General features: G+C 35.2%; 1 protein-coding gene across 1 annotated transcript in view; it reads left to right on the top strand.

Moving 5' to 3' along the window:
- ABCB5 (ATP binding cassette subfamily B member 5) overlaps window positions 1-15,447 on the top strand; it is a 116,413-nt gene that overhangs the window by 17,558 nt on the left and 83,408 nt on the right. The window contains exons 6-13 of the mRNA XM_059395700.1: window positions 1,798-1,989; window positions 2,075-2,246; window positions 4,378-4,502; window positions 4,583-4,760; window positions 6,296-6,409; window positions 6,714-6,824; window positions 9,542-9,667; window positions 11,055-11,258. Of these exons, the coding sequence (XP_059251683.1) occupies window positions 1,798-1,989; window positions 2,075-2,246; window positions 4,378-4,502; window positions 4,583-4,760; window positions 6,296-6,409; window positions 6,714-6,824; window positions 9,542-9,667; window positions 11,055-11,258 (1,222 nt within the window). The remainder of the gene's footprint in view (window positions 1-1,797; window positions 1,990-2,074; window positions 2,247-4,377; window positions 4,503-4,582; window positions 4,761-6,295; window positions 6,410-6,713; window positions 6,825-9,541; window positions 9,668-11,054; window positions 11,259-15,447) is intronic.

Genomic DNA, 15,447 nt, shown 5'->3' with positions numbered 1-15,447 from the left:
GGAAGCAGGCTCCCCGCTGAGCAGAGAGCCCGATGTGGGGCTCGATCCCAGGACTCTGGGATCATGACCTGAGCCGAAGGCAGAGGCTTTAACCCACTGAGCCACCCAGGCGCCCCTCTCATTTTCAGCTTCTTATTTAAAACCCACTTTGATGTTTAATAGGCACCTTGGTCCTAATGTATCTAAATCAAAACACATAATAGCTCTTACAAATCTATTCCATTTCCCATTGTCCATGGCTGTACATGGCACACCATTCACTGAGTTGCTCAATCAAAATCTAAGGACTTATCCTTAATTTCTCCCCTTCCGGCATTCCTCACAGTCAGTACATTGGCAATTTCATTTTGCTGTATTTCCAAAATTAGAATCTGTCCATTTCTCTGTACATCAGCTGCCACCATTTTCGTCCACGTTCCTATCCTTCTCACACACTGACCATTGCAATAACCTCCCAACTAAACTCCTGCTTCAGTTTGTTTCACTTCCATTTATTCTTCATAGAGGAGCCAGACTGATCTTTTTTAAAGTTGAACTGATAAGGGCATCCCATGCTTAAATTTTCCAATGGTCTACCTTTTTTCTTAAAATAAAAGCTGTGCAGGGCACCTGGGTGGCTCAGTGGCTTAAAGCCTCTGCCTTTAGCTCAGGTCATGATCACAGGATCCTGGGATCGAGCCCAACATCGGGCTCTCTGTTCAGCAGGGAGCCTGCTTCCTCCCTCCCTCTCTGCCTGCTTGTGATCTCTGCCTGTCAAATAAATAAAATCTTTTTAATAAATAAATAAATTAATTAAAACATGCAATGTACCACGGCTGCTTACAATATTTGCTAAATTCTCTGACCTAATCATTTCATACCATTTTGGAGTTCTTTTGTTCCTGTAATATGCTAAGGTTTTTCCTGCCTCAGATACCTTATTATTTTCTCTCCTTTTTCTCTATTATTTTTCTCGCTTTTCTTGCTCTTTTTATGGCTAGCTCCATTTTACCTTTTGGAATCCAGCTCTTTTACTTCCTCAAAAAAGTTTTTCTTAACCATTCTATCTGTATTAGCTCTCCCAACCCACCTTTTACTCACTGGTTATTCTGTGACTTATCGCCCTGTTTACTTCCCTCATAGAACAACCTAAAATTATTTTTCTATGTGTATTGTCTGTCTCCTCCCACCAGGATATAAATTCTTACACCAGTATGTAAATAAAGGAAGACCTTATCTTGCTCATGACTGTATCTCTAAAATGCCACACATAGGGGGTACCTAGTATATATTTTTTAAATGAGTCCATTTATCTGGTCTCCTGTTAGATTGTTTTCAGCTCTTCTTTTTTGTTGCTAACTACCATGACCATCCAGCTAGATTAATCTTTTTACATATTTCCTTAGGGCAAATTCCTAAAGTTGAATTTTGTATTTAATAGTATATATATATATTTTTTTTTAAACTATTTTGTACTAGACTACTATCATTTCTTCATCCACCTATTCCATGTACAACTATCTTAATTACTTCAGTGTAACTTTCCTAATGAAAGTATTAAAAATTATTGAAAGAAGATATAAGTAGCAAGTGTTATAAAACAGTAGTTTCTACTAATTAAGAGAGACGCACTCTAGACTGGAGAAACCTAGAATTTTGTGTTCAATGTCCTTTACTTCTCATGGAGATTTATTTTGACTTATTTTATAGGTTATAGCACAAGTTCTCTCAATCAAATATTATGACATCTCATTTTTTTTTATCAAAGGGGAAAACTGCACTTGAGTCTCACTAATATTTCCAATAATCATTTTTCAGGTTGACTCTGTATTATACTGGAATAGGAGTTACTGCCTTGGTTTTTGGCTACATGCAGATTTCCTTTTGGGTTATGACAGCAGCACGACAGACCAAAAGAATTCGAAAACAATTTTTCCATTCAGTTTTGGCACAGGACATCAAATGGTTTGATGGTTGTGACATTGGTGAATTTAACACTCGCATGACTAAGTAAGAGGATTGATGTGTAGTATATCGACTTTGTTTTCATATATTCTATATCAGTGACTTAACTGCATTTACTTACTTGTTTCAGTGACATCAACAAAATCAGCGATGGTATTGGAGAGAAGATTGCTCTGTTGTTTCAAAACATATCTACTTTTTCAATTGGCCTGGCAGTTGGTTTGGTCAAGGGCTGGAAACTCACCCTGGTGATTCTCTCCACATCACCACTTATAATTGCTTCAGCAACCATATTTTCTCGGGTAGGCAAGATGGCTAAATGCAGTGTTGACTGGAAACAGGAGTATAAACTAGGTTATTTACTAAATTTGTTAAATAAGGCATTTCTATTCATTTCCTATATCTAAAAATGGAAAGGGATATTAAACATCACCAATACTTTTGATTTTGTTCACTGTTAATCACTTTTTTTGCCTTCAAGTTATTTGACCACAATGAAGTTAATTTTAATATCTTACTAACACTAAAAGAATTCCTCTTCATTTAGTAGCCTAGTGCAACTTCAAATGAAAGCATAGATAGAGAATTATGAGAGAGTCTTACACATTCTAAATTTCCAGATAAATGTGTGCAATTCATTTCATCAGAACAAAATAAGAAAATCCTAAAATTATAAACAGTTTTTCATATCAGCCATTTCAAGTTTTTATTTTTTATAAGAATCTTAAATTACATTCAAATGTCTACTTCTTATACTTTAGAAATCTATTTCAATTTTTTAAACAAATTATGTATTTTCATTTTAAATTATATTTCTAGCACTATTGTGAGTATATCACAAAATATTAATCTATTTATAACCTGGATTAGAAACCAATGCTCTTTGTTAAGTACAAAAACAACCAATATATCCCAGTATCTCTCTCCAAATCAAGTCTGGCAATTCTACCAATGTGTATATCCATCATCTCGATTGGAGGCACAGTGCATTCTTAGGGATGGATGAGGTTTTTATTTTGCAAAGCTAATTGTTCTTTATGGAAATCAAAGCTATAAAATTTACTGAGTTTATTTGCTAACACTATTCAAGTTCAACCAAACAAGAATTTGCAGCAATAAAATTCTATGGCTGAATAAATCCCTAACAGGTTTCAATGTTTAGGCAAGAAATCTTTATCTAATGAGACTTCTAGTCTTGACCTTATAGCCCTTATAAAAATCTTCATCCCCAGCATATTTGAAATGAGGAAACCTCTCAATAGGAAGATTGCCAACTATGTGTTCAGAGCTTAAACTTAACTGCCCAGGAAATTAAAGTGGATAAGAAGTTTAGAGGTAACAACAGTGGGTAATCTAAGTTCTGCTATTATATTAACTGGTTATAAAAAAGAAGCAAATAAAGCTCAAAGTTATCCAAATAACCAGAGACGCCAGGATGTGTGGTTTCTACCTTACTTTGATTCATTTATTAAACATCAGGGTTTTTGCTAGGTGTTTCTTCCTTTCCAGTGATATACATGTGAATTCAGAAAATAATGAGTATTACTCAGTTTATGCTACTTCTTTAACAACTGTCCAAGTGTGTCTTATGTAAAATCATCTCCAATTATGTGGAATGTGTTTTGAAAATGAAATTTGTTATGTGAGTAAGCAATAAAGACTTATAGCTCAGAGGTCAATTTTCCTTCTATTCCATTTCATTGAACAGTTGTTCTAAACTAAATGAAATCCTTTACTATTACAAGAGTAGGAAGTGAGATGTTTAATAAAGAAGCACATTCTGATTTAAAAATTTTTAAAAATCAGGTAAACCTGCCTAATATCAATAAGCATGATATACTCCTTCTTCTCTGTCTCTTAAATCTCACCTCTTACTGTTAGAGATATAGGATTTACTAGTAGCCTGCATTATGCAGTAATAGCTTCAGGGGTCATAATCCAGACATATGCAGGATCATCTTCCTCTTCTGCCTCTGTGACCTTTAGCCTACGGAAGACTTGCTTTTTATGTAATAACAAATGAAGTCGAATTAGGCTTACTAGTTTCCAAAGTGCACCCAAAAAGGACTGTGTCCCTAATACCCATCTCCAAATCAAGTCTTTCCCAATTTTATTTATGTAAGTACCCAGGTTCTAAGGTTTTAAAAATATAGGGAGAGAACAGTGAAGCTCTGCTTATACAAGGCAGAGTAGAAATTTAGATTGAAGATTACTTCAGACTAAACTCTTTCCCTGCAGTGAGACTTTAAAAAGTCAGTTAATATCTCTGGCAGTTGCTTTTCTAATTTGCAAACTGAGAAGTTAGGTCAAATGATCTTAAGTACCTTTTCAATAATAAAAGTCTGCGTTCTAGATTCTATCTGAATTAAATGCTCTGTACGTTACTACCTCAGGATCATTTTTTTGGTTAACTGTGGTCCTGGTTTATTACAGATAATCATTTCATTGACCACTAAGGAATTAAATGCCTATTCCAAAGCTGGGGCTGTGGCAGAAGAAGTCTTGTCATCAATCCGAACAGTTGTAGCCTTTGGGGCCCAGGAAAAAGAAATTGAAAGGTCTGTTCCTTTAATTATGACAATATTTGCTTGGTTTTAGTTTTCCCAAAGTCTGTTCCATTGCATTTTGTCTTTTTAAGGTATACACAGAATCTAAAATGTGCAAAGGATATTGGCATAAGAAAAGCTATAGCTTCAAAACTCTCTCTTGGTGCCGTGTACTTTTTTATGAATGGAACCTATGGACTTGGTTTTTGGTATGGAACCTCTTTGATTCTTAGTGGAGAATCTGATTATACCATCGGAACTGTTCTTGCTGTAAGTCTTGACAGCAAATGTAACTGGCCTATATAGTCTTCTTATCTAGAGCTTAGTAAAAATTGTCTTTGAATGACAATGAATGTCAAAAAATGAATGTTTTTTATAAATACTTGTTTCCATCAAATGATTTGTATAGGGGCGCCTGGGTGGCTCAGTGAGTTAGCCTCTGCCTCCAGCTCAGGTCATGATCTCAGGGTCCTGGGATCGAGCCCCACATCAGGCTCTCTGCTCAGCAAGGAGCCTGTGTCCCCACCACCACCCCACCAGCTGCTCTGCCTGTTGTGATCTCTCTCTCTGTTAAATAAACAAAGTCTTAAAATAAAAAAATAAAATTAAATAAATAAAAATTAAAATTAAAAAATATTTTTAAAAAGACTTGTATATAGCTTTAAATTATAGTTATAAAGGCAGGATTTATTCATCCAGTGTATCTTTAAAAGCACCATGCTTTTAGAAGAATCCTTAATGAATTCCCTATTAGGATACAGAGTTTTCTTAATCCAGCAATTAAAAAGGCCAGTCTCTAGTGAGACTTTTACCTTTCAAACTTGCTGAGGTAAAATGGCAGTCTACATTAACCTTGTTGAATGTCTTCCCTCTGAAAAATTTTGTAGATTAAACTCTCCTGCCCTTCCTCTGTCCTTCAGCATATGGTAATGTTAAAGACAGACTCTCTGCAGCTCTGTCCAATGTCACAATTTAGAGGGTTGTTTTTTTTTTTTTTTAACTCTTAGGGGTTGTTAAATTTTTATTTATTCACTTATCCTCCCAAATTTCAACAATAAACAGTTCAGTTCAGGATTAAGAACAATTTATCTTGCTGAACTGAATTGATATGGTCTATATACTTCAGTTCTTACTTGGCCTTCCCATTCTATGTAGATTTCTTTTCTGTCAACTAAAGTTATCTTTTGGATTTGAGACTTTGATCATTAAAACTTGTATATAAATGAAACTTGAGCATGAGGAATTTGGGGCACATCCTTATTTCTCAATTTGTGTGTGACTTGGGGCAAATGACTTGCTAAACCTTAGCTTCCTCATTTGAAAGATAGGGAAAATACCCCGACTTAGGTTCTCTCCTTATTTTATGTTTTGCAAATATGTGTCTGTCTGAAAATGAAAGATGTCCAATAATATAAGAATTCAGAGAAGTTCAACAGAAATAGTATAATGCCTCTATGCTACTGAAATCTGTGACATCCTTCTCTGTAAAGTTTAAGGGATCAATCAGCAAGGAGGAAAGGCAGCTCATCTCGCTCAACCAGTAAGCACTCCATAGTAAGCAGATTTTCCTACTCAGACTTCCTGGCAGGTGATAAGAAACTCATGGGATAATCAAAAGCTGTTTCACTTTAAGAAAAAGCCATCATACTTGAATTAAATTCTTTCCTTTATATTTAGACAACAACTTCCATTCCTTCCTACCTTATTTCTCTAATATCTCTTTGATCTCAACCATATATACATTTCATTCTGTTGTCTCTCTTATGTAATTGAGGAGGGTAAATATTATTTTCTTGTTCCTATAGGTTTTTTTTAGCGTAATCCATAGTAGTTACTGCATTGGAACAGCAGCCCCTAATTTTGAAACCTTCACTATAGCCAGAGGAGCTGCCTTTCATATTTTCCAGGTTATTGATAAGGTAAGACTTCAAACTGCTTTGAAAGATAGCTACCATTACTACAAGAAAGAAACCAAAAAATTGACACACTTATTTCACTAAAAGATGGGCAAAATCCATGTTGGACAATTGGCTATGGAAAGAGATTGTTTTAACTTTTCTAAAATGACATTGTGTTTTATTGAAATCTTCATGTCTAACTCAATATACTTCTGAAGTAGAAAAGAAAACATTGTAAAAGAAAACGGTCTTTACACTGTTTTTAGGATGTAGAGTGTCAGGTTAGTCCATTGAAGATTTGTAACATTCTCCTTGTTTTTCCAAGAAACCTGCAATAGATAACTTCTCAACAACAGGATATAAACCAGAATGCATAGAAGGAACTGTGGAATTTAACAATGTCTCTTTCAGTTATCCGTCAAGACCATCTGTCAAGGTAGCTTAATTTAATTATAGAATTGTGCAGTCTTATGTTATCTTATCCTGGCCAAGATCTCTTCTTAAGAGATTATTTAGGATCATTTTTACTTTTCTTTGAGACTTCAGGAAAGAAAGAGAGAAATAAAGAAAAAAGAAAAAGAGAGAGAAAGGAAGGGAGGGAGGGAAAGAGTAGGCCAAACCCGGGAGAGGGAGAGAGTGGAAGGGGAGGAAAGATAGATCAGTAATGGTCCAAAAACTCTTGAAGAGCTAGTTATATCTTGCAGCCTCTTTTCTACATCCAACTGACTAAAACATTTTCAACTCCCTGAAATTCCTTTACTCTGCATTTGGGAGCACACCAAAATGTCTTGGATTGATGGCATCACCTATCAGTAGTCCCTGAATATTATCACATTCAACAGAGATAACTCAAATTAACTTTCTAGTCTCTAACCTGAAGAAACTATGCCCATGTTGTGCCTTTCCCTTCTCCCTTTCCTAAGAGCTCTACTGCACCAGCATTCGTGTTTCAGGTACAATTCTTCCTCACTTTTAGATACATATACACACTCACGTGTATGAGCAGTCACACTTGCAGCACAGAGTTTTTCCACCCTCCATCATTTAGACTTTGACAAGTTCTTGTGAAAATATTTATCAGTCTTTTTTCTTTTCATTTTATTTGTGTACTTATCCAAAAAAGGTAGTTACAGCTAAAAATTGCAAAGAGTAATTACTAACAAAATACCTATGTTGTAGGAAAAGGAGACCGAGGGCAATTGGGTGACTCAGTCCTTTAAGTGTCCAACTCTTGGTTTTGGCTCAGATCATGATCTCAGGATTCTGAAATTGACCCCCGTGTTGGCTCCATGCTCAGCACGGAGTCTCCTTGTCCCTCTACCTCTCTGCTCCTCCCTCTGTGCTCATTATTTCACAAATAAAACCTTCAAAAAAAAGAAGGAGACTATTTTAAGTAAAACTGATAAAAAATTACTAATGCCATCAACCTTTAATACTGTCTAAAATGCCCTCATACCCCCTGTAAAATTTGCATCCAGAAAAGATCTGTCTACTCCTACTTTCTTATTTTTCTCTTTGATTGAAATTCTCTTTTCAAAGCTTTTTATTTTTTTAAATTTTTGTTACTTAATTACCATTACTGGAATAGTGTTGTTTTCTACCATTTTTCTTAACATAAACACAGCACTTGCAACTACATTTGGGTTGGTTGTTGAAGACTTAAGTACCAGTTTGCCATTAAATTGCAAAGTAAAGTGCTCTCTGAGTTTTAAACAACTTTTTAAGTGAATTTTTTGAAATATAGCCCTTTTTTAAAGCTAAAGAATGAATAATTTTAAAGAAAGAGTCTACCACTTTTAAATAAACAAAACACAGATTCTTGGGAAGCCTGATCTGCTCAGTCTGTTAAGTGGCTCCCTTTGGTTCAGGTTATGATCCCAGATTTCTGGGATGGAGTTCCACTTCAGGCTTCTGGCTCAGCAGGGAGCCTGCTTCTCCCTCTGCCCGTCATTCCTCCTGCTTGTGTGTCTCTCTCTGTCTCCTTGACAAATAAATAAATAAATAAATATTTAAAAAGCAACAACACAGATTCTTCCAAGGAAAGTAACAGAAACCAACTCCAGACTGAAGTACAGAGGAGGCACTCCCACCAGGAGTCCCCAGTTTCTCACCTCCTTTACACAATTATTCCCTGCTTGGCCCTTTGAAAGTTTTATGTTTAGCTTATTTAAAGGGTCTGTTTCTTTACAAATGGGGAGATCAAAGTCAGAGAGTCCAAGGAGAGATTCCCATATTTTCTGGCTGAGTACATATAAATGCAAGCAAAAATAGGTGAGGGTTTGCTTGCTGTTGTCATTTTCATAGGGCAGTTATTTGTCAGGCTTCTCTCACATTGAAGGTCTGTAGGACACTAAAAGCTGGTAGCAACTCTCAGTGATTGAGAAAAATTTTAAAGTGCTACACCATGAGATCTGCTAGAGAAGGAGGGTTTCTAATGGTGGAATCCCATTCATGGGAGCACCTAGAGAATCTTCCTGGTTGTTTTACTTTGCAATACATTTTGTGATAATATTAAATATATATATATATATATATATATATATATATATATATATATATCTTTTTTAAAGTATTTTACTTATGCATTTATTAGAGAGAGAGAGAGAGAGCATGCACAAGCAGGCAGAGTGGCAGGCAGAGGCAAAGAGAGAAGCAGGCTCCCCACAAAACATGGAGCCCAATGCGGGATTCAATCCCAGGACCCCAGGATCATGACCTGAGCCAAAGGTACCGGCTCAACCCACTGAGCCACCCAGGCATCCCACATTTTTAAGAAATAATTTCCTTAAGTAGCTCATGAAAATATCTGGCAAGATTTCATTCAGTTATTGCAAATTAGAAGATAAAAGCTTTCACTAACTTGGTAGTTGAAAATATGAACAGTTTGCTGTGGCTAGTTAATATTCTATGAGTAATCTTAATCTAGATCCCCTCTTTATATAGAGATGGTAACAGTTTTTTTTTATCATTTTTCAAAGTTATGTAAATTTTTATTATACATGTACATGAAAGAAAACAAGATCTAAATTTGTTTTTAAGTATCACAGAAAAATTCATTTTCTGTTTATAATTATACATTAAATCTCTGAAAATATGGGAATCATATTTTCACATACCTACTTTTATAGAATTTTTCTCCCTACTTTCCAATAGATTCTGAAAGATCTGAATCTCAAAATCAAGTCTGGAGAGACTGTGGCCTTGGTTGGCCCCAGTGGCAGTGGGAAGAGTACAACAGTCCAGCTTCTACAAAGGTTATATGATCCTGACAATGGCTTTGTAAGTTCACCTAGCAAAATCATTTGTAGCACCTAGCAATCATTTCATCACATGATGAAATTAGGAAATACCACCTATAACAGAGGGCTTACAACTATATCAGTTTTTAATTTTTAACAATGGCTTTTCTCAGCCAATTCATTTTCTTTCCTGTATATCCATTCATTCAGAAAATATTTATTGAACACCTACTGTGTGCTAGGCAGTGTTCTGGGTCCTGGGGAATATTGATGAGCAAAGCATAAAATCCTCTGCCTTCATCAAGTTTACACTCTTGATGACAAGAGATCGACAAATAAAATAAGTAACATATAGTATGTTAGAAGGTGATGAAAGCTGTGGAGAAAAATAATTTGTAGTACTCAGAATTTATGAGATTATCAGTTTCTCAAAATATCCCAGAAGAATATCTGTAGAAAATATGCTCTCTCATTTTCTTCTATTACCCATAATGTTGCACTTGGCTTTGTTACCCTTGTAAATAGCATAGAGAATAAGACTACAATAGTTACAGAAGCATAATTCTTAATGCTTCTCTTAAAATTTTCGGCTATTTAAAAGAAAATCTACCCTGCTAGAGCTTGGTTTCATTTAAATTTGACTTCCTAAGTCTTAATTTGGACCATACTAGATTCACGTATTCATGCTAATATTAAATAACTAGATTATTAGATAAGCATTCCATACACAAAACAGTAGCATAGAATACCCATGCTCAGAGAGAATACTAAAGTTGGTGAGAAAGATAGGCTCTGTAAGTTTTAATTATCAAACCTTGACCCTCCCACTGGAATATTTGGAATAATGGGTAATGGTACTATCTATGAGGAAGACTGTGTTCATTTACTATTATTTATATAAATGAATAAAAGATATTTTTGCCTTTTGCAGTGAAATGGGGTGTTAAAGAGAGTAAAGGAAATTTCCTAGGGTCACCTGGCTGGCTCAACTGGAAGAACATGTGACTCTTGCCTCAGGGTTGTGAGTTGAACCCCACGTGGGAAATAAAACTTTTTAGAAAAAGTGCATGTTTTAGAAAAATATGCAAAGATCACATCAGTCTTAAAATAACAAAATTGAAGTTTGTTACGTGTGTTGACATTATAACATTTGTGGCTCCTATAGCATGTATCTACTAATTTGTTTTTCTTAGAGTTAAGATTTTCAGGTGGTTTGACAAGATTTTAAGCCAGGTTTTTGACATTTTATTCATTCCCATTTATCAGAAAAAGTGTTGACAATATACATACTATAAATATTTTATCAAAATAAGTCTTTGATCCCTGAAACACCCTGCTCCTCAGCTTATGGTTTGAACTACTAAAAAGACTCTAAACACAATGCAGTGTAAGGCATCACAACATGATTCATTCCTTTGGTTTGGCAGATCACAGTGGATGGGAATGATATCAGAACTTTGAATGTACACCATTACCGAGAACATATTGGAGTGGTCAGCCAAGAGCCTGTTTTGTTTGAAACCACCATTAATAACAATATTAAATATGGACGAAATGGAGTGACTGATGAAGAGGTTGAGAAAGCAGCAAAAGAAGCAAATGCTTATGATTTTATAATGGCATTTCCCAATGTAAGTACACTATGTAGCCTGTGGTCTTAACTTAGAACTAAAGCAGGGCAATATTCCAAAAATAAGATAACAAAACAATAACTTCTACAGAGTAGGAGCAGTGTTAATAACTGTTGGATTGTCCTAAATGAAACAGCTAAAAATGAGAAAGCATGGCAACAACCAGAAGGAAAAATGCATCGTTGAATCATACTTAGTTCTTACTGGTTCTCACTGCAACTGGAAAAGAAAAATAAATGAAGAATATATAACAAAGAAATATGAGACAAAATCATCAGTCCAAACTGAGAATTGCTGTGTCTGCAAATTGTTGATTTTTAAGGCCATCTTGTGGCTAAAAGTGAGAATGTCACAGACAGTGTGGAGATTGGTTCTGTGATGAGGCAAAAGAAAAACTACGACTGTTTTTTAGAAGCACATGAGGATCATGGGGTAGGAGAGGAAAAAATAAAATAGGTTGAAACCAGAGAGGGAGACAGACCATAAGAGACAAGCTCAGAAAATAAACTGAAGGTTGCTCAGTTTTATAAGTTTTATACTTTTTTATAAGTAATATATTATACATTAAAAAATTTTAAAAAAGAAAAAAAAGGGACACATGAAGCCAGTAATGGAAAACAGATGTAAATCATATTTGGAAAGAGATATAATAAACTAAAACTCTTGATATTAGTTTATATCACATCCTAATGGGCATTTAGAATTGATAGGTATAAAACCATTTATTTACATTTCCCAAAGTATTCATTCATCAAAATTACCTTGAAACTATTGTGGGGAGCATTCTGTAAATTACAAAAGGATGAGATTTGAAATTAAATTACAGAATAAGGGGTGCCTGGGTGGTGCAGTCAGGTAAGCGTCCAACTCTTGATTACAGCTCTAATCATGATCCCAGGGTCCTGAGATCAAGCCCTGTGGTGGACTCTGCTCAGCAGGGAGTCTGCTTAAGATTTTCTCTCTCTCGGGCGCCTGGGTGGCTCAGTGGGTTAAGCCGCTGCCTTCGGCTCAGGTCATGATCTCAGGGTCCTGGGATTGAGTCCCGCATAGGGCTCTCTGCCCATCAGGGAGCCTGCTTCCTCCTCTCTCTCTCTGCCTACTTGTAATCTCTCTCTATCAAATAAATAAATAAAATCTTTTAAAAAAAAAGATTTTCTCTCTCTCTCTCTCTCTCTCCCTCTTCCTTTGCCCTACCACGTGTACATATTTCCCTTTCTCTCTCACTAAAATAAATAAATCTTTAAAAAATAAAATACAGAATAAAATTCTACTATACCAAAAGGAAACAGTAACAGAAAAGTTTATTTCAGTGGATATATTTTACAAACCATACTCCATGAGTCATAATAATTTTGTTCTTTTTCTTTTAATAAAAACTTTTGTCACTAATTATCTTTTATCCCCCATTATTTTGGGTCATAATTGGAATAGCAAACTCATTAAGGGCTTGAGATCATTCTTTGCCTTGTAGTTTGGGAAAACAGACTTCCTTTCTTTGACCTTTTAGCACTTTCAGTGACTTCCTTTCCTCAAACACCAAGGATCTTCAGTTTCCCACTTGGAATTAGGGAGTTTTCTGGGACCTCTTAACTCATATCCTGTAAGTTACTACTTGCCTTTAGTAGAAGGTCAGTATTTACACAAAGATGTCCCTTGCTATAAATTTTATGTAAATCTTAAAGATATAATCCAAAGAACAAATTAAAGATACTGGCTTATCATGATGGAAACTAAATTACACAGCCATGATTGACCAGAGAAATAATAAGCACAGTAATAAATAAGATTTCTAGAAGTCCTCAATAGAAAAATTGGGGAAATTGGCGCCTAAAAATAAATGCCATTACTTCTATGATATGCACATATTTTTAAATTAATGTATTAGGATTAACTGATATTCCCAGGCCTTTTCCCATAATCAACCATAAAACTGGTTAAAATATATTAGGCATAGGATAATTGTTTCCAAGCATTGGATAAGAGGTAACACAAAACCGTGATCCCTGAGAGAAAGGAAACTCATGAGGAAAGCCCATAAAGTTGCAGCATTCCTCGTAGGAAGAAATCTCTGACCCCATCTCTGTGAACTAGAATCCAGACAGAACAGGGCACTCCACTAAACTGGAAGGCAGAGATAGAATTTCACAGCAGCTTAAGCAATTGGAGAGGCAATGAAAGAGCTGTAGAGTTAAGGTATGGGGATAGAAGTCCCTGTAGGCACCCAGTAGGCAATCCTTAGCTGAGGATAAGACTTCCTAAGGATTATCAAAGAGCAACTGCAACAAAACTTTGAGTATAATAGAGATCCTAAAAGTCAGGGAGTGCGATGGGGATTTTGAAAGCACAGCCCAGCCATAGTGGAGCGATAACATTTATACCTTTTTAATACCGCAAATATATAGCTGAGACACCAAAAAAGGCCACACCTTAAGATTAAAGACCATACCTTAGAGTATGCTGACTCTAGACCTGCCCTAACAAATTCTAAAACCTAGCCATGACAAGATCCCCAAAGGAGATAGAACTTATAGGTTGGGTCCTGCCAAGTTTAAAGATTTTCTACAGATTCACCCAACAAAGCATAAAACCAGGATTACACAAGTTCAAAATGATCAGTCAGGATTTGAATTGCTTACTAGAACAAAAATCAATTTTGTTTTCAGAAGAAAATAAAATTCAATAGTTTTTCCAACATAATGTGCACAGAATTCAGTATTTATTCTGCAACAAATAGATACCCAAAGAAACAGGAAACTATGACCCATAAGCAAGAAATCATAATCTAAATGTGTATGCACTTAAAAATTTCAAAATGCATGAAGCAAAAACTGCTAGACCTGAAAGGAGAAAAAGAAAAACCCACAATTTTACTGAAGCCATCAGTACTTGACAGAACAAGTAGGCAGAAAATCAGTAAGTTCAGGTAATCAGATGACCTGAACAATGCTATCAACCAACTAGCTCTAACTGACATTTATAGGACACTACCCAATAACAGCAGAATACATCCTTTTCAAGTACACATGGAAGATTCACTGAGATAAACAATATTCTGGGCCATTAAAAAAAAAAAAAAAAAAAAAAAAACTTCACAAGTTCAAAGAAAACATACAAAAATGTTCTCAGACCATAATAGAAATAAAGTATAGAAATCAGTAACAGAAATATATATGGAAAATCCACAGATATTTGATGAGATTGGGCACATTCAGGGTGGTATGGCCATAGGCTGGAAAATCACAAGTATTTGAAAATTAAATAACTCACTTTTAGATAATTTATGAGCTGAAAGAGGAAGTTTTGGGTTTTTTTTCCCAGATTTTGTTTTTTTATTTGAAAGAGTTTACAAGTAGGCAGAGAGGCAAACAGACAGAGAGGGGGAAGTAGGCTCCCTGCTGAGCAGAGAGCCCAATGCAGGACTCAGTCCCAGGACCCTGAGACCATGACCTGAAAGCAGAGGCTTAACCCATTGAGCCACTCAGGCGCCCTGAAAGAGGAAGTTTCAATGAAACTTAATGACTATTTTAAACTAAATAAAAATGAAACTGATATTTATCAGTACTTGTAGAATACAGTTAAAGAACTGCTTTAAGAGAAATGTATAGCCTTAATTCTTCTTTGAGAAAGAAAAAAAGATCCAAAATCTGTAAGTGAAGCTTCCAATTTGAGAAACTAGAGTAAGAGCAAGTTGAACCCAAAGCAAGTGGAAGGGAAATAATTAAGATTAGAGCAAAACTGAGTGAAAGCTAAAACAGAAAAACATTAGAAACATCATTAAAATCTAAACTTGTTTGCTTAAAAAGATTAATGAAATCAGTAAAACCATAGCAAGGCTGATAAAGAATCAAAATAGAGGAGATAAATTCCCAATATCAGGTATGAAAGACAGTGTACCATTATTGATCTCAAGGAGGTTAAAAGATTACAGGTTTAGTATGAGAAAAGCTATGCCTATGAATTTGACAACTTAGTTGAGGGTCAATTTATTGAAAGACACCACCAAAGCTCACTCAAAAAGAAGCAGATAATTTTAGTAAGACCTATAACTATAAAAAAAAGTTGACTAGATATCTAAATAGAGGCAACAATTACAAATGAAAATAAAAGTGGTATTCAGAATAACATCAAAAAATATTAAAATAGAACAAATTTAAAGTATGTCTAAATCATCTATATGAAAAATATAAAA

The sequence above is a fragment of the Mustela nigripes genome, chromosome 4 (assembly GCF_022355385.1).
Source record: "Mustela nigripes isolate SB6536 chromosome 4, MUSNIG.SB6536, whole genome shotgun sequence".
Taxonomy (NCBI): domain Eukaryota; kingdom Metazoa; phylum Chordata; class Mammalia; order Carnivora; family Mustelidae; genus Mustela; species Mustela nigripes.
Note: the sequence above shows the minus strand (reverse complement) of the source record. Positions and strands in the feature narration are given on the sequence as shown.